This window comes from Gallinula chloropus, assembly GCF_964237585.1.
Source record: "Gallinula chloropus genome assembly, chromosome: 26".
In the NCBI taxonomy this organism is placed as follows: Eukaryota; Metazoa; Chordata; class Aves; order Gruiformes; family Rallidae; genus Gallinula; species Gallinula chloropus.
The window spans coordinates 2,015,179-2,037,439 of record NC_140111.1 but is presented as its reverse complement, the minus strand read 5'-3'; the positions used below and the strand labels follow the sequence as shown (position 1 = coordinate 2,037,439).

At 66.1% G+C, this 22,261-nt stretch overlaps 1 protein-coding gene across 1 annotated transcript; it reads left to right on the top strand.

The window, feature by feature from the left end:
• Window positions 1-7,583: 7,583 nt before the first annotated feature.
• TBKBP1 (TBK1 binding protein 1) lies at window positions 7,584-16,766 on the top strand (the record flags this gene model as incomplete). The annotated part of the gene is made up of 9 exons (XM_084275700.1): window positions 7,584-7,805; window positions 7,889-8,011; window positions 8,100-8,204; window positions 8,639-8,792; window positions 8,937-9,097; window positions 9,205-9,254; window positions 14,815-14,933; window positions 15,605-16,353; window positions 16,638-16,766. The coding sequence occupies 9 exons, from the start codon at window positions 7,584-7,586 to the stop codon at window positions 16,764-16,766; spliced, it is 1,812 nt and encodes a 603-aa protein (XP_084131826.1).
• Between the last annotated feature and the right edge of the window lie 5,495 nt (window positions 16,767-22,261).

Genomic DNA, 22,261 nt, shown 5'->3' with positions numbered 1-22,261 from the left:
TATGGACCCATGTCAGGGTGCTGGCTGGGAGCAGAGCGGGCGTGTTTGCGAGTGAATCGGCTGTGGGGCAGTGCCAGGGGGAACCCCACTTTCCTGGGATGGGGAGAAACCACCCTCACACCCCTTTCCCACTGTGAAACCAGCTGCTGGGACATGGGGCTCTCCTGCTGCCACCCTAACACCGGGGAGTTGGGCGTCCATTCACCCTGTGCTCAGCCAGGAGCTGGATGTGCCAGGTGGGTGCTGAGCCAGGCTGGGGGGCTCCAGTGTAGGGACATGGAGGGTTTTACACTCTCCAGTCACAGGTTATCCCCTGGATCCTGTTCTTCTGCTGCTCCTGGGGCCGGACTCTGGCACGAGGGTCACATGAGGACTCGCAGCTTTTCACCTGCATCCTGCTGGGCACCAGCTCCATCCCCCCAGCGAGCTCCATCCCCCCAGCGAGCTCCATCCCCCCAGCGAGCTCCATCCCCGCTGCTCTCCGGTGCCGGTTTGTACATCCTCAGGTGCAGCTGCCCCCACGTCCTGTGCTCAGAGCCGCAGCCATGGGTGAGCCACGAGCGGGATGCGCCGATCCCAGTTGGAATTCCCACCGGGTGCCGATGCCAGCACCGGGCTGGGAAGGTCACCGTGGCCTTTGTGCTGGATGCACAGGGATGAGCACCTTGGCAGGGATGCTCAGACACTCCCAGGGAGCCCCCAATGGCTCCAGCCTACCCAGAAATCCCTTGTGTGGGTGGGGCATGAGTTCCACACTGACTTTCCAGAGCCACTGGGCTGCTCTTCCCAGCTCTTCCCAGTTCCACAGCTGGGCCAGGCAGACCAGGTGGGAGGTGCTCCAAGGTTTCCCCTCCATAAAGATGCCTCAGCAGCACTTCCACAGCCCCGGCTATGGGTTCATGTTCCCACATCAGACTCCAGAAGCAGGAACTGATGGATGAATTCACATGTCAACTTCATCCTGGCTGTGGCCAGAGCTGATGGGTTGGGGAGGGAAAAACCTCATCAGGCTCTGGGCTGCTGCTGTCAGGGGGCTCTGGGGGGGGTTAAGTGTCCCCAGCTGAGGGGGGTGTAATTTTTTAGCTGGGTTAATCTTTTTTCATTGGTAATAACTAAGGAGCCTGGTGCTGCCTCCAGCATAAACGAGCTAAATAATGTTCTCAGGCAATTAAAGCCTTTGACTGAGGGCTCTGACAGGCTCCTTCGTTCCTTCTGAACGTGGTTAATGGGGGTAACACGAGAGAGACTCTCCCTGAGGATGATGAAGGTGATGGTTTGGTGCTCAGCTGCTGTTTCTGTCGCAGCTCTGGCCCTGCACTTCCCCTGCTCTCCATCGTTCCCTGCCCTGAGCTCTGGGGAAGCGCAGCGATTACCCAACTGTACCCAAAATGCATTAGAGTGAAATAATTCAGCTGGGAAGTGAAGATGGGGATCTGGGAGGGATGCTTGGAAACGCAGGGGAGGCAGCACCCAGCTGAGCAGGGTGAAGCTCAGTGGGGCAGCGGGGAAGGGAGCAGGAGGGACCGACCTGGGCAGGCAGCAGAGGACCCTGTAGCACTGAGGAGATGGAGAAATCTGGGTCTGAGCCGGATTTGGAAGCAGCTGAGGAGCTGGCAGAGCTCCTGGGCAGGGAGGTGCGTGCTGGTGTTTCCTCTGCTGTGAGCTAAGCTGGGAGATGAAAGGCGAAGTCTGATGGGGTGAGTGCGTGGAGCCCTGCCTGCATCCCTACCAGCATCCCTACCAGCATCCCTGCCTGCATCCCTGCCCGCATCCCTACCAGCATCCCTGCCCTGTGGTGCCGGTACAACCTGGGCAGACACCTTTCCTTCAGGCTCAGTTGCCCAGGGTGGGCGCAGACAGGACCACCAGCAGCTGGAAGCTGCTCTACGGGGTGAGTTCCCACGCACGGGCGCTGCTGGGCAGGGGGAAGTTCCCCTGGGTTCGTGAGCAGGGCAGTGAACGCTGGCTGCAAACACAACTGTAACGCTGTTCCCATCACTCTGTGTGGCATCTCTCAACTGCTGCGCCCCAAACATCCAGGGGTGCTGCGAGCCTGTTGATGGGGATCTTCCTTTTGCAGGGTGAGGCTGGTCCCTGGTACCCCAGGGGCAGCAGTGAGGGTGGGTAAGGGACCTCCATTGCTTGGGGGAGACCTTTCCCACCCCCCACTCTTGGCTTAACGCTTTGCAGAATCTATATGGCCGCAGCAGGAGGATGCCCCACGCTCCCATCCCTCCTGCCACTGGCATCCCAGTTGGCTGCTGGGGAACCCACAGGAGAGGAGCTGTTGCCCTGGGAAGAGCAGAGCATCCAGTGGGACCACCATCCCGGGCTGTGCGTTGGCTGTTGGGGTCAAGCAGAGACCCCACATCCCAGGGTCTGGCTCACATGATGGCAGGAGCTCAGTTTGTTCCTCCTGCCTCCAGCATCTCTCTCCTCAAGGCTTCTCCTTAATCCACAGTGAACTCCTGTGCCCCATCCCCTGCACACAGCCCGGCAGGGATGGGAGGGGGGTGCTGGCTGGCATCCCCCCGCCCGCTGCCTGGCTCCAGAGCGCACAGCTGAGGCTGTGCTGTTTTCTTTGCGTCAGAATTAACTTTGAACCTGATGGAAAAACCTTAATTTGCACTTCAAAGCGCTGTGCAGCAATCTGCCAGCACAGAACCCGGAGCTGGCACTCGGGATTATTCTGGGGCCTTGTTTGCAGCAGAGCCCAGCCCCACGGCTCCTGCCTGCACCCACTGGCTTCCCCTGGGGTCCTGGGTGCTCTCCCTCCCCTTTCAGCCCAACCCTGAGACCCTCCCTCAGCTCCCCAAGAGCTGTTGGTTTAGCCAGGCCGGGCACTGAAGGCAACACGCTGGTTCCCTGGCAGGAATCTGGGTGGAAAGGGCTGGGAGCAGCCGGGTGGCCGCGGAGCATCCGGCTCCCACAACCTCCTGGGCCTCGTGTTGCGTTTTCGGCTCCGAGACCCGCGCTGCAGCACCCGGCTCCTGCCCCAGCCCTGGGAATCACCCAGCATCCCCCCAGCAGGAACCCACCGGTGCCAACCTGGGCCGGGTTTTTGGAGGGTGGTGGTGGTGGGGTGTCTGGCCGTGCCCCCTCCAGCCCTGCTCCTGCTCCGGCAGCGATGCTCCGCGTGCTGAATCACCGCCGCGCTCCCCCGGCGCAGCCCGGGCTCCATCCAAGCGATGATACAGCTGCGCTAAACATAGCGCGGGGAAAGGGGGGGGGTCTGAAATGGGGGGGGCCCCCAGGGAGCCCCTTGCCCGGAGGCTTCGCTCCCTTTGGGTCTCCAGGCTGGAGACAGGGGTTGGGCGAAGCCAGAGGCCGTCTTTGCACCCACAGCTTTTCCTGCAGCCCAGCACGAGGAGCTGTCGTGCGATGGAGGCCGGTGGCCGGGACGTAGAGTCGCAGGGTGCTGATGTCTCCCATCACCATCCCCAGGGGGCTGCTGTCCCCCCCACCCAAACCCTCCAGTGGGGTGGGGTGAGGCCTCAGCAGTGATGCTCATGCCGTCGGGGTCAGCTGGTGCTGTGGGTCTGTCCGAAGGGTGCTGCTGGGCTGTCCATCCAGTCCTTGGGGTGTGTGGGCATCGTGCCCCCACCCTCGGCGGGGGGTGCTGCAGGGGTCTGTCCCCAGAGCACGGGACTTGCTGGTGGAGCCCCGGGCGGCAGCGGCGCGGCGAAAGGAGAGCAGCTATTAATAACCCTGCGCAGCCGAGGGAGAGAGATGTAATTCCAGGATGGAAGCGGCTCCCAGAGAACAATTCTGGAATAAAATGTTCTGGGGAGGGGGGGGGAACGGGGTGGGGAGGGGGAAGCAAGGAGGGGAGGCGAGCCCAGCCCCCACGGCGTGTGCCTGCAGCGCTGCTCTGCCGTTGCGCCCCCCCCACACCCCCCACCCCCGGGAAGGGAGCAGCCCCCCGGCCGCGGGGTCAGCCCCGATGTGTGTGGGGGGGTCTCGGCTGCAGGAGGAGGGGGTGTCCGGTGTGTCCCCCCCTCCCCGGGGTAGGGGATGGTGGCTGTTGGGGGTCGAAGGGCCGGGGCAGCGTGTCCGCCCCGAGGGGGCAATGGGGGGGGGGGGCAATGGGGGGGCTTTAGGGTAGGGGGGTAACGGGGGGGCAGCCCCGGGGGCGGCACCGGCGTGTGGCGGGAGGAGGGGCCGGCGGCGCCCGGTGCCCACGTGGTTTCGCGGTGTCTCCGGAGCGGAAGAAACGGCGGCCGGGGCCGGGGCTGCGGCGGGGGCGGCCGGAACCGGGACCGGGCTGGGACCGACCCTGAGCCACCGACCGCGACCGGGGCGGGGAAGGAGCCGCATCCCGGCGGGCGCTGCCGCATCGCATCGCATCGCGTCGCCGGTGAGTGCGGGGCCTGGGCCGGGGCCGGGGAGGGGTGTGGGGGGGGATCTGGGCTCCCCCCGCCCTACCCGGGCCTGTCTCCGGCTCCGTGGCGGCCCCAGCCCCATCCCACCTCCATCCCCGTCTCCCCTCGTCGCCCGCGGCTCCTTCCCCGGCTCCATCCCGGGCTCCATCCCCATCCCCGGCTCCATCCCGGGCTCCATCCCCATCCCCGGCTCCGCCTCGGACTCCTCCTGCGGCTCCGATCCCGGCTCCGGCCCCGTTCCGTGCCCGGAGACCCCCGTGGCGGTGCGGTACCGGGCTGGGGGCGGGAGGGGCGGCGAGAAGCACCGGGCCGGGCCGGGGGGTGCTCGGAGGATGGGGGAGCGGTTACCGGAGACCCCGGGGCCGCCGCAGGCCGGACTCCTCTCCCTCTTCTTTCTCCCTTCCCCCCGCCCCTCCCGCCGGTGCCGCGACCCCCGCCCGGGCTCAGCCTCCGGCCCGTTCTCCGCTCCCGGGGTCGGTCCCGTTGCACGCCCCTTTGCACGCCCCCTTGCACGCCGGTTTGCACGCACGGTCACTCGGGGCCGTGTCCAGCCCCCCCGGCCCCCGAGCCCCCCCGCGCATCCCCCCCCCAGCAGTGGGGAACACGCCCAGGGAGGTCACAGCGATGGGGGGTCCCGGCCGCAGCCCCCCCAGGCTCGGGGCAGGGGGTGGTGGCTGCGGGGGGGGGGGCTGCCCGAGCAGCGCTGGAGCTCGCTTCTACCGTGGGCATCCTCCTCAAGCCCCCCCCGAGCCGGGCTGGGGGGTGGGGGCAGCTGCATGGGGCCTCTCCCCAAATGCCAGCTGGGTGTCAGTGGCCCCGCAGCATCCAATGCCCTGTACCCCCTGTCCCCATCCCCGTCCCCTTTCTCATCCCCATCCCCATCCCCATCCTGATTCCCGTCCCTATCCCCATCCCCAAACCTCATCGCCATCCCCATCCCGTCCCCATTCCCATCCCATCCCAATTCCCATCCCTGTCCCCATCCCCAGACCTCATCTCCATCCCCATCCCGTGTCCATTCCCATCCCTGTCCCCGTCCCCATTCCCATCCCCATCCTCATCCCAATTCCTGTCCCTGTTCCCATCCCCAAGCCTCATCTCCGTCCCCATCCCGTCCCCATTCCCATCACTGTCCCCATCCCCATTCCCACCCCCAAACCTCATCCCCATCCCCATTCCCACCCCCAAACCTCATCCCCGTCCCCATCCCCATCCCTGTCCCCACACAGGCCCGGTGAGCCGGCCGAACCCTCCGGCAGAGTCCCGGTGCTGGGGAGCTGCAGCCCCATTTTTCACTCTCTCTGAAGCCCTTTCTAGGCCTCGAGGAGGGGCCGACCGCTGGGAACGTGGAGGGAGCACAGCCGGAGCGGGGCTGTGCCGACGTCGGCCGTTACCCCTGGAACCTAATGACAGCGCTGCCGCGTCCCACCGCCCCTCCGGCAGCCGAGCCCCCCAGCGCCTGCCCAGCGCGGCTCGCTGCCCACGCCTGAGACACGCGTGTCTGCGCCGCAGCCCTGCCCAGCCTGCACCACCCCGCCCCGCGCCCGGGGCCCGCTGCAAGGCAGGTGTCACCCTGTGGTACAGATGGGGAAACTGAGGCACGGGGCAGGGAGCGGCAGGGCCAAGCCAGGGGACTTCAGGCTGGGCTGCTGGGTGCAGAGCTGCTGCAGGTGTCAAGGAGGGAGAGGGTCCTGTCCCTGCTCAGTGCAGCCTCTCAGCCTGCGTGGTGCACCCAGAACCCTCATGCAGGGTCTGGGCAGGGGTCTGGGGAACTCACCAGCCCCAGGACTCCTGGGGTCCTGCTTTGAGGAGGTCACCAGGGATTTGAAGCGTCATGCCTCAGCTTGTGGGGGGTGCCTCAGTTTCCCCAAGGGGGGTGATGACGGTGCCCTCCCTGCCTGAGCAGGGGCGGGTCCCGAGTGCCCCATCCCTCCATCGCTGACCCGCGGAGGGGACATTTAAGGCAGTTGGGGAGGAGGGGACAGAGGAGGGGTCACGGTGCCAGGGGCTCCTCACCCCAACGGAGGCTGCAAAATGTGCAGCTGCACAACCCCAGCCGAGCTGGGGGGTCTGTCCCCCAGGACAGAGCGGGTCTGGGGGTGCTGGGGAGGGGTTGGGCTGTCCCCTGACTCTCCTCAGAGGAGGGGGGGGGGGGGGGGGGGGCTGTGCTGTCCCCTCCCCATCTCCCTGCAGAACTCGCCTGTCTCCCGCCCTGTCCCTATGAATTATTTGTGTGCCCGAGGCTCCCGGATGTCTCCGGGGCCGGTGACGCTGCGCGCGGCTGCCCGGTTGGGATGGGGATGGGGATGGGGATGGGGGGGGGATGTTACCGGTGGGGGCCACATCCCCCCGCGTGGGGCTGGGGGCTCAGCACCCCTCCCAAAACCTCCTCGAGGTGCGTTCCCCGTGCTGGCTGCACCAAACAGCCCGGCAGCCGCGGCAGAGCCACCGGTACCGGTGGCTGTCGGGAGCCTCGACCGCTCGAAACCCTCAACAGGGACAGAGCCGGTGGCACCGGGCGTGGGGCAGAGCGGGATGGGCAGGATCGGGCCCCTCCCCGGGGCGGGTCTGGGGGTGATGCAGGTGTCTCCCCGGGGGGGTGAGCGGCAGTGCCGGTATATAGGGCACGGTGCGGGCTGCTGCGGGGGCGGGGGGGGGGGGCCGGGAAGCAGCTCGCGTGCGGCGCGGGGCGGGAGGCACCGGCACCCGCCGCTATTTCGGGCCGCCACTCCCGGGGGGGGGACACACACATGGGGAAAGTCACCGTGTCCCATCCGGGATGCTCTGCCAGGGAGGTTCTGTGCTGCCCCTTGGCCGGGGGGGGGCTGCTGGCACCCCTGTCTGCCCCCTTTCCCCGGGGGGGGGGCAGAGGCGGTGGCCTGGCCGGTGTCCCCCCATCGCCCCGGGGATGCTGCGGGGTTGGAGCCGCAGCTGATGGCGGCTCCTGGGATCGTCCTTCCTCCATCACCCTCACCCACGGGGACACGCTGAGCTCCTGCAGCCCCCCAGCCCATCCCCAGGACCCAGCTGGGCTCAGGGGGTGTGTGTGGGGGGGGGGAAGGTGCCAGGTCCTGCACCCCGTACCCCACATCCTCCAGCAGCTTCAGGCTGCCACCAGTGGGTTCATCCCGGGCAGCGAGGCCATAGGGTCACCCCTGTCTGTCTGTCTGTCTGTCCGTCCGTCCGTCCCCCAGGCAGGACATGGACTCCATGTTCGAGGACGACATCAGCATCCTGACACAGGAGGCGCTGGGGCCGGATGAGGACTGGCTGGACAGCCCCAACACCGACCTGTCGGGCGAGATGTGCTCGGCCTCCCACTTCGCCCTCATCACCGCCTACGACGACATCAAGAACCGGCTGACGGGGCTGGAGAGGGAGAACTCCACGCTCAAGCGCCGGCTCAAGATGTACGAGGTCAAGGTGAGGGACCAGGGGGCTTGGAGGGGGGAAGGGGGTTGCTGGGGAGGGGCTGAGAGGTGACCTGGGGACCCCTCTGCCCGCAGTACCCGCTGATCGGCGAGTTCGGGGAGGAGCACATCTTCTCCCTCTACGAGGCCAAGGAGACGTCGCTGCTCAAGAGCGAGAAGGCATCACTGCAGCAGCAGCTCAACCAGTTCCAACACGAGGTGGGTGAGAGGGGGCCTGTGGGAGCAGGGGGGACATGGGGAGGGGTTCCCCGAGCTGCCCACCCACCCCCTCCTGCCTCCCCGACAGCTGCAGAAGAGCAAAGAGCGGGAGGAGCAGCTGGAGGAGATGATCCAAGCCTATGAGAAGCTCTGCGTGGAGAAGGCTGACCTGGAGAGCGAGCTGGGGGAGATGGTGGGTGCCAGTGGGGACCTGGGGACAGCGGGGTCACTGCTGAATTGCGCTGGGGATGCTGGGCTGGGGGACCTGGGGCTGCTCACCCCCATTATGGCCACCTTGGGGGTTGTAGTGGCTTTATCCCTTCTCTTCCTGCTCCCACCACACTGAGGGATGCTCCCAGCTCCGTCGCACTGTGTCCCCCCCCATCCCAGCACCACATGCTTGGGGCCAAGCTGGCATCACCACCTTCCATCACCCCATCCTATCTGATGCTCTGCCAACCCCTGGGTTGGACACATACTGGGGACATTCCCCCATCACCCTGCTGGGATGGCCACCGGCTCCATGGGTTCCCTGAGCACCATTATCTGCTGGGGGGGCAGGATGAATCCCCAGGGAGGGGGTGTGCTGCTGGCAGGCTTCAGCCCTCTCCCATTCTCCCTGGGCAGCGGGCGCTGGTTGAGACCCACCTGAGCCGCATCCGCAGCCTGGAGCAGCAGCTGCGGCAGCGGGATGGCAGCACCTTCCCCGGGCTGGGCACCCCGTTACCAGGCCAGGAGGTGCCTTTCCTCACCCTGCACCCCAACCCCAGCCTGACCCACGGTGAGCCACAACCCCCTCCCCACCCCATTCTATGCTCCCCACTCTGTGGGACCCTTCCTCTGGGACCCCCATCCCTTGGCAGCTCCATGCCGGGGTGTGGGGGGGGGTTTGGGGAGGGGGGGCTGAGCCGTGCCCTGCCCACAGTGCTGGAGCGTGCGGGGGGCTGGCAGAGCCGGGGGCTGGAGGCTGAGCTGGAGGCAGCCCGGCAGGAGAACCAGCGTGCCCAGCACCGCGAGGAGCATCTCAAGGCCGAGTGTGAGCGGCTGCAGGCGGAGCTCAAGCACCTGCAGGACACCCGGGAGCAGGTACGGGGCAGGGGCCGGCTGCACGGGGTCACCCTCACACCCCCCACACCCCCCACCTCCCCGCTGGGTGGGGGTCCGGGTGCCGATGGGGTGTCTGCTCTTCCCAGGAGCAGTCGGAGCGGGACATGGCTTGGGTGAAGAAGGTGGGCGACGACCAGTAAGTGCCGGGGGTGGAACTGGGGTGAGGGCTGGGGGATGGATGGGGAGGGGGGTGGGCAGGGGACACACCCCTCTGAGCAGGGGCCTCAGGGGCTCGTCCCCATTGGAGTGCTGCTGCAGGGCTCCTGCACCCCAAAAGCACCCGCTGCGCCCCAGGGATGCTGGTGATGAGCTGGGCTGCAGGCACGGGGGTGGCTGCGCGGTGCTGGCCGGGCGGTGCCGCTGCCTCCAGAGGGCACTGACGGCTTGTGGCTGCCGCGCAGGCACCGAGCGGCACCGGGCAGCACCGGGCAGTCACCACACAGTGCTGGGCAGGCACCGGGCAGCACAGTGCCAGCACCGGGCAGTCACTCTATGGCACCCTATGGCACTGTACCATCACCGTACAGCACCGTGCAGCACTGTGCAGTCACCATACAGCACCGTGTGGCTCTGTACCATCACCGCACAGCACCATGCAGCGCTGTACCATCACCATACGGCCCTGTACAGTCGCCATACAGCACTGTGCAGCGCTGTACCATCACTGTACAGCACCATACGGCACTGTGCAGCACTGGCAGTCACCATACAGCACCATACAGCACCGTGTGGCACTGTACCATCACCGTACAGCACCATACAGCACTGTGCAGTCACCATACAGTACCATACAGCACTGTGTGGCACTGTACCATCACTGTACAGCACCGTACGGCACCGTGCAGTGCTGTACAGTCACCATACTGCACCACAGGGCACTGTGTGGCACTGTACAATCACCATACAGCACGTGCAGCACAGTACAGTACCGTTCAGTCACTGTACAGCAGTGTAGGGCACCGTGCAGCACTGTACAACCACCGTACAGCCCCGTACAGCCCTGTGCAGCGCTGTACTATCACATACAGCACCATACGGCACTGTGTGGCACTGTACCATCACCATACAGCCCCGTGCAGCCCCGTGCAGCCCTGTACAGCCCTGTACTATCACATACAGCACTGTATGGCACTGTGTGGCACTGTACCATCACCGTACAGCCCCGTGCAGCCCCGTGCAGCGCTGCACTATCACATACAGCACCACCCTGCAGCGTACAGCGCTGTACAGCCCCGTGCAGTCACCGTGCAGCCACGGCACAGCCACACCGTGCCACGCTGTGCCACGCAGCCCTGCCAGGCTGCGGGATGCCGCTCTGGCTGCACCGGGCAGTGCCAGGATCCAGGCAGTGCCCAGGCTGCTCCGTGCCGCTGGCTCTGCCGTGGTACCGGTACCGGGACTCCCTCCTCCCGGCCTCGCTGCAGCCACGAGCTCCCGGTGGGGGGGGTCCCTTGGGGTCCTTTGAGCTCCCTACATTTGGGTGTTTGAGCCCAGACACCCCCAAATCCAGGAAGGGTCTAGAAGAGCTGGGGGAGGTGGTGTGGCTGTGCCAGTGCAGGGGCTGGTCCCCACAGCCAGCCCCCCAAACCCTCCCCAGAGCCAAACCCCTAAAAACCCTCCCAGAGCCACCCCCCTAAACCCTCCCCACAGCCATCCCCCCAAACCCCCCCCCACAGCCAGTCCCCTCCAAAACCCTCCCCACAGCCACCCCCCCAAAACCCTCCCCAGAACCAGCCCCCCCAAACACTCCCCAGAGCCACCCCCCCAAAACCCTCCCCACAGCCAGTCCCCCGCAAAACCCTCCCCACAGCTACCCCCCCCAAAATCCTCCCCACAGCCAGCCCCCCAAAACCCTCCCCATAGCTACCTCCCCCAAAACCCTCCCCAGAGCCAGTCCCCCCCCCCAACAACCTGTAACCCAGGTAACGAGGTACCGACCTCACCCCTCCGGCCATCCCCGCCCCAGCCTCTCACACGCGTCCCCACCTCAGCACCGGGACTTCGCACCCCTGTGCCTGTGTGTCCCCCCCCCCCGGCACCGGGGCTCCTCGGGGCAGGGACGCGCGGGGCTGGCAGCGCCAGCCGGGCTGGGGATGGATTCAAGGTGACGCGGGGGGGGGGGGACTCGCCTGGCGCGGGGCCGGCAAGGGGCTGCGCTGGTTTGGGGTGGGGTGGGGGCTGGTTTTCCCCCCCCTCTCCATCCTCTTCTTCCCAAGGTGTTGGATGCTTTTGCTGTTCCTTGTCTCCCCGCTGTAAATCAGCGCTCGGGGAGTTGGGGGGGGGGGGGGCGGATGCTTCGCCGTGGGGAGGGGCTGCCACCCTCCATCCCTCCGCCGCACGTCCCAGGCTGGATGGGGGGGGAGGAGGATGAGGGGGGGGGAGCCCCCTCCATAAACTTTCCCCCCTCCATAAACTTTCCCCCCTCCATTCACTTGATTTTTCTCATTCACTTGATTTTTTACGAAGCTCAGGACCACCCCCCCACAGGACCCCCCCCCCTTACACCCCCCCACTTTCCATCCCTCCCTCTCCCCTTCCCCTCCCATCCAGCCCCCCCACCCCAACTGAGACTCTAAAACTCCAACCCCACATTTCCCAACCCCACCGCGGTTTTAAACCCCCTTTCCCGTGGTCGGCGTGGGGAAACTGAGGCACAGCCCGTTCCACACCCCTCACCCCTCCAGCCCTGGGGGCACTTTCTCCTCTTTCCCCAGGCTCAGCCTTTCCTCCCCGCCCCCCCCCGGGGCTTTTCTTGTAAATACAGCTGGTTTTTGTAACCTGCTCCTCTCCCCCCCGGTGTTTTTGGGTGTGAAAGGTGCCTTATCGCCGCTTTCCATCTCCGGGTGATTTTTCTGGCTGCCTTTTGCCGAATTAGTCAGCGTGCTGCCGCAGCGCGGGCACAGGGGGGTCCCTCTAAAAACACCCCCCACACACACACACACACCCCCCACCCACTCCCACCCCCTTTTTTTTCGTGTTTTTTGTTTCTTTTCTGGGTTTTTCTCCTTTTTTTAGTTCGAGTTTCCTGAGGTTCTGGCTGTTTGCCCCTCGGGTTTCCTTTGGGGGGGGCTGGGGAAAAGCCGAATTATGGGGTTTTAGGGGGGGTTGTTGGGTGAGGGGGAATCCCGGTTAGGGGGGGAGCAGGGTGGGGAGGTGTTGGGGGATGGAGGGTGCTGGGGGGATGCTTGGTGGGATGCGTCCCTGGGCCATCAGGGGTGACATGGTGCTGAAACCTGGGGGTGTTGGGTGCAGATGGGGGGGGCGGTGAGGGGGTGGGAAAGCAAAGCACCCTCCCACCACCCCCCTGCCCTCCCACTGACACCATCCTGGGTGGGATTTTGGGGGTGGGTAGCGAATCTCATGCCCGTGGGGTGGGTGCTCAGCAGCTTCTCCACCGGCTGCGCTGGGACAGCCCCATCCCCTGCTCCCCTCCTCTGTTTCCCCCCCACCACTGCGGCACAGGGGGGGGTCCGGGCAGCTGCTGGGGGTCATGGCCAGGCCCCCCCCAGCCCACGCTCCCCCCAGCTCGGCAGTGATGGCAGCTACGCCTGCGGTTCCTGCTTTTATTTCAGGCTTCTTGTTTACCAGGTGTGACCCGCCCCGTGTCACCCCTTCCCCCCCAACCCCGGGCTGGAGGGTGGGGGGGCTTTTAGGGGGGTCCTGTGCCGTGGTCAGCACCCTCACACCACGCCACTGAGGGTGTGTGTTGGGGGGGGGGCACTGTGGTGTGTGCCCTGGGTTCCTGGGGAGCACAGGGTGCTGGTGGCAGAGGGAGGAGGGAGGGAGGGGGGTAGGGGGGGTGGGGGGTGCAGCCCTGCGGTGGGGTGAGAGGGATGTGATGTGGTTGGCATCTCTCTGGGTACCGCGGGTGCTGGGGGGGGGGGGGTTGGGTAGCGATTTGGCAGGGGGGGTGGGAGGCAGCACGGCCTTGCCAACAGCCTTTGGGCTGTGTCCTATCCCACCCCCCCCCCACACCCCCTCCAAAAAATGGGTCTGGTGCCCTCACTGGGTGCTTTTTGGGGTGGGGGCTCACCTTGTACCCCAGCCACCCCCACTTCAGTGGTCCCACTCGAGGGGGGGTTTACCCATCTGTCCCCTTCCCCACAGCATCTCCATCTGAGGATGAGGAAGGGGATGCAATGCTGGACCATGGGGGACCCAAACTGGTCCCGCAGGATCTGGGTGCCCCCCCCCAGAGCAGCGATGCTCCCCAGCACCCCGAGCAGCAGGGCAGGCGTAGGCGGCCCGTTGCCAGGGGCTGGTTTGTTCTCACGCCTTATCTGCAGCCACGTACCAAACCCCACAGTTTGCCCTGGGAGGAGGCAGGAGGGGGGGTGGTTTTATTTTTGGGGGGGGTGGGGGGCACTAAGAACAGGTCAATGTTTTCCTCCCCCTGGCACCAAACCTCCCCAAAATGCTCCCAGCCCCTCACTGGCTGCGGGGGGGACCTGTGGGCTCAGCCCCTGCCCGCTCCCCTGTGCAGGCAGGGGTCCTGGGAGGGTGGCCTGGGTAGGGGGGGGGGGGTGCAGCCCCCACCCCCCCACCCGGCACTGCTCGCTCCTCCGCCCCCGGAGCTGCGGTTTTGGCGCTTCCTCCCTGAGCCTCAGCGCGACTCCGGGTTGGGGAAGGGGGGGAACTGGGGTTGGCCCCCCGTGGGAGCAGCTGAAATCCAGTGCTGGGGCTGGGGGAGCTGGGAAACAGCCCCTCCCCCACCGCTTTAGGGAGCAGAACCACCAGAGGGGGGGTCCTGTGCTCAGAGGACAATTAGGCCTCAGAGGGGAAACTGAGGCAGGAGGGGTGGGAGCCATTGGGGTGGGGGTCTTGGGGACAGTCGCGCCCTGGGTGCTGGTGTCCTCAGTGCCTCCCTGGCTGGGTGATGGGGATGTGATGTGGGGACCCAGCTGGTTGGGGCCAGGGGGGCCCTTTCTCCCTTTTTCTCCCTTTTCCTCTTTTCCTCTCACTTCTTTCCCCTCCCGCTTCCCCTTTCCCCACTTTTTCCTACTTTTCCTATTTTTCTTTCCTTCTTTTTCTCCCTTTTGCTTCTCTTCCTGCTTCCTCCTTCCCTCTTTCCTTCCCCTCTCTCCTTTCCCCCCCCTTCCCTCCCTCCTCACCCCACGCTCTGCGGGGGGGCGGCAGGGCCAGACCTGTCGGCTGCTGTTACAAGCGGCATCTCCCAGGTCCCCAGGGGTGTCACAACGGCTCAGCTGAGCTCTCCACGCACACACGGCGCAGAGAGGACGCGTTGAGGTGTCGTGTGTGTGTCCCCCCCCCTTCACCACCCACCCACATCCCACCCCCCCCCCCCAAAGCCCTGCAGGGCCCATGGGAGACGGCTGCTCCCTTCGCATCACCGCAGAGAATATGGTTTGGAGAAGTGACACCCAAGTTGGGGAAGAATTGATGACTTTGGCAGGGTGTCCAAGAGCTGGGGGGGGTGGGGAGGGGAGGGGGTGAGGGGTGAAGTGGGGAGGCGGGGGAGCGCAGCACCCACATCCCTCCCGCTCCCGGCTGCTCCCAGCACGTGGGGCAGCCGCGGGTGTGATGCTGAGAGATGCTCTGACACAACTTTTGGGTTGAAAACTTGAATTTGGGTTGGTTTTGGGCACGTCCTGCAACACGGTGGGATGGGGAGGGGGTCCCCAAAGTAAGGGAGAGGGGCTGCTTCCCCCTCAGTGAGCCTTTGTCCCCCGCTGCAGAGTGAACCTGGCGCTGGCCTACACGGAGCTGACGGAGGAGCTGTGCCGGCTGAGGAACCTCAGCTCCCTGCAGAGCCAGATCCTCCGCTCCCTGCTGCAGGACAAGAGCCTCAACGGCGGTAAGGGGGGGGCTGGCACCCCACAACTGATGGGGCTGGGATGCAAAGGGTGAGGGGAGCACGTGTGGCTTCGTGCTGAGCTCCTGCATCCATCCCCAGGAGCATCCATCCTGCCCTGGGTGGGGGTCCCCATGAGCTGCATCCCACCCCATCCATCCTGCCCTGGGTGGGGGTCCCCATGGGCTGCATCCCACCCCATCCATCGTGCCCTGGGTGGGGGTCCCCATGAGCTGCATCCCACCCCATCCATCCTGCCCTCTGTGGGGGTGCCCATGGGCTGCATCCCACCCCATCCATCCTGCCCTGGGTGGGGGTCCCCATGAGCTGCATCCCACCCCATCCATCCTGCCCTGGGTGGGGGTCCCCATGGGCCACATCCCACCCCATCCCTCCTGCCCTGGGTGGGGGTCCCCATGGGCTGCATCCCACCCCATCCCTCCTGCCCTGGGTGGGGGTCCCCATGGGCTGCATCCCACCCCATCCATCCTGCCCTGGGTGGGGGTCCCCATGGGCTGCATCCCACCCCATCCATCCTGCCCTGGGTGGGGGTCCCCATGGGCCGCATCCCACTTCACCCATCCGGGATGCAGGTGGGGGGCGGATGAGGGATCTTCTGTCCTGCCGAGCTGACGGAGGGTGTTTTCTTTGCCCCCTCCCCATTCGCCTTGCAGCCCAGCGCCACTCCCCGCTCTCCCAGTGCCATTCCCCGGCCCAGCAGCGCCGCTCGCCCGCCCCTCAGTGCCCCTCGCCCGCCCCGCCGGGGCGCTCGCCAGCACCCCAATGCCAATCGCCAGCGCTCCAACGACGCTCACCGGGCCCCCCAAGCCAGTCGCCCGCCCAGCAACGCCGCTCGCCAGCCCCCGGCCCCTGCCAGTCCCCTGCCCAGCAGCGCCGGTCCCCGGTCCCTCCATCCAACCAGTCGCCCGCCCAGCAGCGCCGGTCTCCGGCCCCACCGCCGTGCCCATCCCCAGCTTTGGCATCACCGCACCGGCTGCCCGGTGAGAGGATGGAGCTGGGCTACGCCAAACCCTCCAGCCGCCACATCAAGGCCGGTTTCCAGGGCCGGCGCAGCTACTCGGAGGTGAGCAACGTGGCCCTGTACCAGCAGAGCCGCTCGCTCTGGCTCCAGCCCGAAGCCTCCACGCTCCCCAAGCCCCGGCCCTACGGCGAGGTGTACCTTGGGGGGGCGGCGGGAGCCCCCCTGAGCACCCGCGAGCCTTTCGAGGAGCACGTCCGCTTCGAGAAGCAGTCGTCGGATGAAGAGGAGTGGGCGCTGCCCAGCCCCCCCAGCCCCGAGGCGGGGGCCATCCGCTGCGCATCCTTCTGCGCCGGCTTCCCCAGCCCCGACGCCGATGCCGCGCACCGGACGGCCGCTGCCTACGCCCGGGCAGAGCACGCACAGTCCTGGCCCTCAATCAATGTAAGCAGGACCCCCCTCCCCACCCACCCCCGGGGATGTTTTGTGGGGGGAGAAGAAGGAGGGAGAAGGGAAAACCCCTCCTCCCCCCTCCATCATGCAGTCACCCCACGGCGTGCCTCAGTTTCCCCACTTTATGACCAGCATCCCAGCCTGCACCCAGCATTGGGGTGATGCTGGGGAAGAAGGAGGGGTGTGGGGTGTAGGGTGTGGGAAGGGGAGGATGTGGCCCCCTTTTGGGGAGTGGGGAGGAGGGGTGGGCTCAGCGCTGCTCTGTGTCCCCGCAGCTGCTGCTGGAGACGGTGGACTCGGAGGTGCGGAGCTGCCCGCTGTGCCAGCTGGCCTTCCCCATCGGGTACCCAGACGATGCCCTGGTGAAACACATCGACTCACACCTGGAGAACAGCAAGATCTGAGACCCCCCCCTCACCCCCCCACACACACCTCCAACCCCCTCATCCCCGGTCTTTGGATGCTGCATGAAAACACACGAGGAGCAACACACGGCTCCCCAAATACCTCCAAGTCTTCAGTAGCTATGGAAAGACTGAGCCCCCACCCTGCCACCCCGGAGCCCCCCACCCTGGAGCCCCCCACCCCAGGAGCTCCTGGCTCACCGTAAGTGGGCTCCTCTGCTCCCACCTCACCCCGTCCCTGTGCTGGGTTGGGATGCTCGAATCGGGGCACCAGGATAACACTGCCACCCCCGGGGTGGCTGTTGGAGGGGACCCCGACTGTGCCCTTTGGGTGTCACCTGCACCCTCGGGTGTCATCTGCGCCCTTGGGTGATGCTGCTTGATCTCAGGGAGGATTCGAGGGGCTGGGTCCTGGATCCAGCCCCCAGGAAGCAGGTGAGGGGAAGGGGCTGCCCCCTTTCCCCGGCTCTTTGGGTCAGAGTTGGGTTTGGGGGGGTTGGGGGGTGGGAATGGGTGGGGGGTGGCTGCTTGTTCTCGGTCCCACTCACCTCCCCCCCACCCCGGTTCAAGCATCTTTCCACTCTTTTACATTAAAAGCACCCCCCCCCCCCATTCCCCCTCCCACCCCCCCAATAATGCTGCTGAGAAACAAACCCCACAGCCCAAGGCGCAGCATGGACATCCCCCCCCCATTGAACCAGGCTCCATGGCCCAGGGGGTCTCCCCAGCCCCCCCATCATGGGGACAGTGCAGCCCCCGCCCCCCCACCAACAGCCCCCCCCGGGTCCCTCCTTCTTTAGCCCAGGGCTGGTGGCAGCTGCTCACCCCAAGCCCCCCACCCTGTCACCCCCCAGCCCCCCCACGTTCAATCTACCTCAAAGCTGCTGGGAGAAGGGGGGGGGTATCCACACCACCACCCCCCCCCGCCGAGCTGCTCTGCGCTGCATGTCCCCCCCCGTGCCACGGCACATGCACCCCACGCACCCCCAGGGGCTAAGCAGGGTGGGGACCCCCCCCACTCTGTGGGGAACCCCCCCAGGGGGAGGGACCCGCGCGCTCTGCACCACCACCGACTCCAATAAAACCTTTCCAGTGCCCAAAACGTTGGGGGGGGCTGAGGCTGCCTCTTCAATTTGGGTCCTGGGGATGGGGTTTGGGGGGGAAGTTGAGCTGGGGGGGGGGGGGGGGGCTGCACCCAACCCTGGCAGAGCCAACTCGTGTCAACGGGGCTCAGCCCGGGGGTGATGGGGTTTGGGGTGATGGGGTTCAGGGTGCCCCGTTTCGGGTTTACTGGCCAAGAAATGGGACAATAAAAAGCAAAACAAAAACCATCACTGCCAGCCCCGGGGGGGGGGGGGCACAAGGCAGCACCCAGCCCCACGGTGCCAGTGCCAGACTGGTGCCTCTGGGGTGCAGCTGGGGACACCCCCCCCAGCCCCTCTCCATCCTCCTCTGGGCTTGTCCCATGAGGGGTGGGCACAGGAGGGCTGCTGCTCACCTGGGGGATGCTGAATGTCCCCGGAGTGACACGTTGGGGGGGATGAAATGGGCACAGGACCCACCCCCCCCCAGTCCCAGGTGGGACCCCGGCACCCGGCCTCCCCCTGATTTGGGGGAGGGGAGCAGAGGGGGCTACGCCAGACCCTGGGAGGAGGCGGTGAGGAACGGGCCGTGGGGCAGAGTGTGTGACCCCGAAATCAGCGGGTAAGAGAAACCCCGAGCGGGGCAGAGCCAGGGGGAGCCTGAAGCTGGAGATGGGGCTGGGGCACGGCGCTGGGGTGGTGGTCCCAGAGCATCCCCAGTGCTGGGGGCTCAACACCAGGGTGATGGTCTCAGAGCATCCTTGGTGCTGGGGGGAGGGCAGGGAGGGCAGCCTCGTTAGGGGCCGCTGCTCCTCCCTCCTAACGGTGCCAGCAAAGCCAGCTGGGGTGGGGACACCCTGCAAGGGTTGGGGGCTCATGGGGGTGATGGCAAGGGTGGGGGTGGGATGGTCCTGGTTAACTTGGGGGAAGGGGCTGCCCCATGCATGGCAAAGCCCCTTCCTTCCCTCCCTCCCTCCCTCCCTCCCTCCCTCCCTCCCTCCACGGGCCCCAGCGCTGTGGTACTGTAGGGCCTACAGCCGCCCTGCCTGCGGGCTCGGGGCTGGGGCAGCTGAGTTTGCACCCTGTGGGGATGTGGGTGCGGGTGACCTCGGTGCTGAGGCACCCTTAAACGTGAGATATCCCAGCCCCTGCGAGCCCTGGATCTGGTCTGGGAGCATCCGTGTGATGAGTTGCGACCGTTCTCTGGCATCCCTGCCTGGGGGAGGCTGTAGGAGGTGGGGAGGAGGTTGGAGGGGGGTGGGGGGGAGGGTGACACTCAGCCCCAGCTCCCTGAACACAGCCCCGATCAGGGCACGGAGCCAGTTCCCAGCCGCTGTGGCACAGCAGGCTGTGGGGTGATGGTGTGAAGGAGATAGGACCTATGCCGGCGGTGAGACAGCGGCACCACGGGCATTATCACGAGCTGATCTCTGCATCTGGCAAGGGAGGGGGAGGAAGAGCAGCCCCTGCCCAGGGCTGAGCCGAATCCGGCTCCCTGGGTCAGCACCGGCACCCCTGGGGTGCCTGGCAGCGATGGAGAGAGGGGACCGAGCCGGGGAGGGGGATGCAGCCACCCCCGTGGGGACACAGGGAAGGGTCCCCAAAAGAATAAAGGGGGTTGGGGGGCGGGGCGGGGGGGTTGCACCCACCCAGGGGTGAGGCCTGACCCCCACCTGGGGTGGGACAGAGGCAGAGGGGCTGCTCGGCCCATCCTCCAGTTCAGGCTGGAAATGCGCAGGGATGGGGGCGGAGGGGGGGGCCCAGCGTTGGGCAGGAGGGGGGTGCCCGGCCCTCACCCTCTCCCGCCACCCACTCTGCCCCCCCCCCAGCCCTCTCTCCTCTTTTTTGAAATCACGTGATAAATGTCAAACGGCGGCGGGTGTCGTTACTCATCCCGCCCCCACTCAGAGCCGCTTTCCTCCGGGGGCGGCTGCCGCTGAGTCAGGAGGCTGCCGGGGCGCGGGGACCCCCAGACCACCCCCCAAACAGAATCACCATCCCCTCCACGCAGGAGGATGCAGGCAGCTCTGGGCTGTGTTACTCCCCAGGCGGATGCATCCCTGCCTCGAGTGCACGATGCTCATATATGAGTTTGGGGGTCCCGGTACCCACCCCCCCACCCCCCCCAGGTTTGGGGTGTTGCTGCATGGAGATGCCCAGCTGGCCTCCTCCTGCTGCCCTTGGGATAGTGCTGGGAGAGGGTACAAAGGGCTGGTGGTGGTCCCCGGGGTGCCCGTGTCAGCATGAGGCACAAGGCTGGGTGCCCAGCAGCCGTGTGGCACCGGTGGTCAGGGGACTGAGCAGCTCATCACATCCCACGAGCAGGGTGCAAGGTGTGTGACACCACACACAGAGTGGGGTCACCTCACCTCAGCTCCGTTCTGTGTGAGGAAACCCTGAAACACCCCCCCCCCCCCCCCCGCCACTGCAAGAGGGACCGCTCCCCACCGACACCTCCCCGCTCCCCCGGGAGCCCCGTGCCTCAGTTTCCCTCACCCGCCCTGCTGCGGCTGCAGGTCAAGTGGGGCTGCCCAGAGGGGGGTGGCGATGGGGTGTGTGTGTGTGTGTGGCCCCGTTTCCTCCGACCCCCCCCCCGCCTCTTCGGCACCTCGCAGGAGGGAGCTGCAAACCGCAGCGCTGCCGGTGCTGCTGGTCCTCACCACCCCCCCCCTTCCCGGGGCTGCAGGGCTTTCGCCTGGGGCACCCAGCCGAGGCTGGACCGGGTGTTCCCAGGGGTCGGTGCCCCCCCCTTTGCAGGGCTCGGGGGGAGGGGTCACGATGCCGGCTGGCTGTGCCACACATCGCCCCATCCCACCCACCCCTACCCCCAAATCTGCGGTCCCCGTCCCCAAACCCATCCCGCAGCACCTCTGTGGCTGCCCTGCCCCAAGGATGCTGCTGGGGGGTGTGGAGGGGGGTGTGGGGTGGGGGGATGTGGCTCTGTTGTCCCCAGGGCTGGGGGGGCAGGGGTCTGCATGGCAGGGGGTACCCCCCCCACTGCTGTGGGCATCGCACCCTGGTCCCTGGCTGCTGCCACAGGGGGCGGGATGAGGGGCTGACACGGGGGTCCCACAGGCAGTGGGGGGGATGGGGGAGGAGGGGGCTGAGCCACTTTGGGACTCAGGGGCGCTCAGGGGGGGCTCAGGTATCCGGCTGGACCCTCTGGGTCCCTGCTATCACCTGGCTGTGGTGACAAGGGACAAGCTGGTCCCCCCTGGGTCATGGGGGGCTGGGAGGGGTTGGGGTCCATCTCCTCCAGCCTGTCCCAAGGGTGACACCAGGATCTCGGGGAGGGGGGTGTATGTGGGAGGGGGTGGGGGGCAATTATCCCCCAAAACACCCAGGATAGCACAGCCCTTGCACAGGCCATCACTCCCCAGATCCACCCTGTGCACGCAGCCCCCTCCCCACCCCATGTCCCCCCCACCACGTACCCCCCATCCCCGTGCCCCCCCGGCCCCGCAGCAGCTCACACCTCGCTCTTTCTTACACAGCAACTTTCTTTCAGGGTTTTTTTTCCTTCCCAGCAAAAAACCCCCTCTTATTTTGGGCTGGCTGCAAGGTTTCTTTTTCCAGCTGGCTTTCGGGGGTTCGGGGGGTTTTTTTCTTCTTGTTCTTTTTTTTTTTTCCCTTTTCTTTCCTTTTCTCAGCCTTTCTGTCATTTAGGGGAAAGTGAAGCGATTCTCACTGCTGGGCTCCCCACTTTGTCCTGTTCCTACCCTGGGGAGGAGAGATGGGGACCAGGGATGCTCCTACCCTGGGGGAGGAGAGATGGGGACCAGGGATGCTCCTACCCTGGGGGAGGAGAGATGAGGACCAGGGATGCTCCTACCCCAAGGAGGAGAGTTGAGGACCAGGGATGCCTCTATCCTGGTGTGGAGAGATGGGGACCAGGGATGCTCCTACCCCAAGGAGGAGAGTTGGGGACAAGGGATTCTCCTACCCCAAGGAGGAGAGTTGGGGACCAGGGATGCTCCTACCCCAAGGAGGAGAGATGGGGACCAGGGATGCTCCTACCCCAAGGAGGAGAGATGGGGACCAGGGATGCTCCTACCCTGTTGCTGAGTGTTTGGAGCCAGCTCCAAGCAGGGATGACAGCGGTGACAGCCAGACCTGGCGTCCCCAGCTATATATATATATCTATATCTATCTCATGAAGGGGACTCTCTGATGTCTAGTAAGGGTTGTGGTGATGTTTTCCCCTGGGTGTTTCTTGTTCCTTCCGACTTTGCCTGTGCAAAGGGCTCCGCACACTCGTGGAGCTCATCTGTGTACCCAAGCTGGACGGGTCCCCATAGTTCCAGGAGGGCTCCAGGGACCCCCCCACCCCTCCTCTGGCTTGGCTCGGGGGGCAGCTCAGCCCCATCTCCTCTCCATTGGGGTTTATAGGAAACAGCTCTGCGAGGAAGCGCC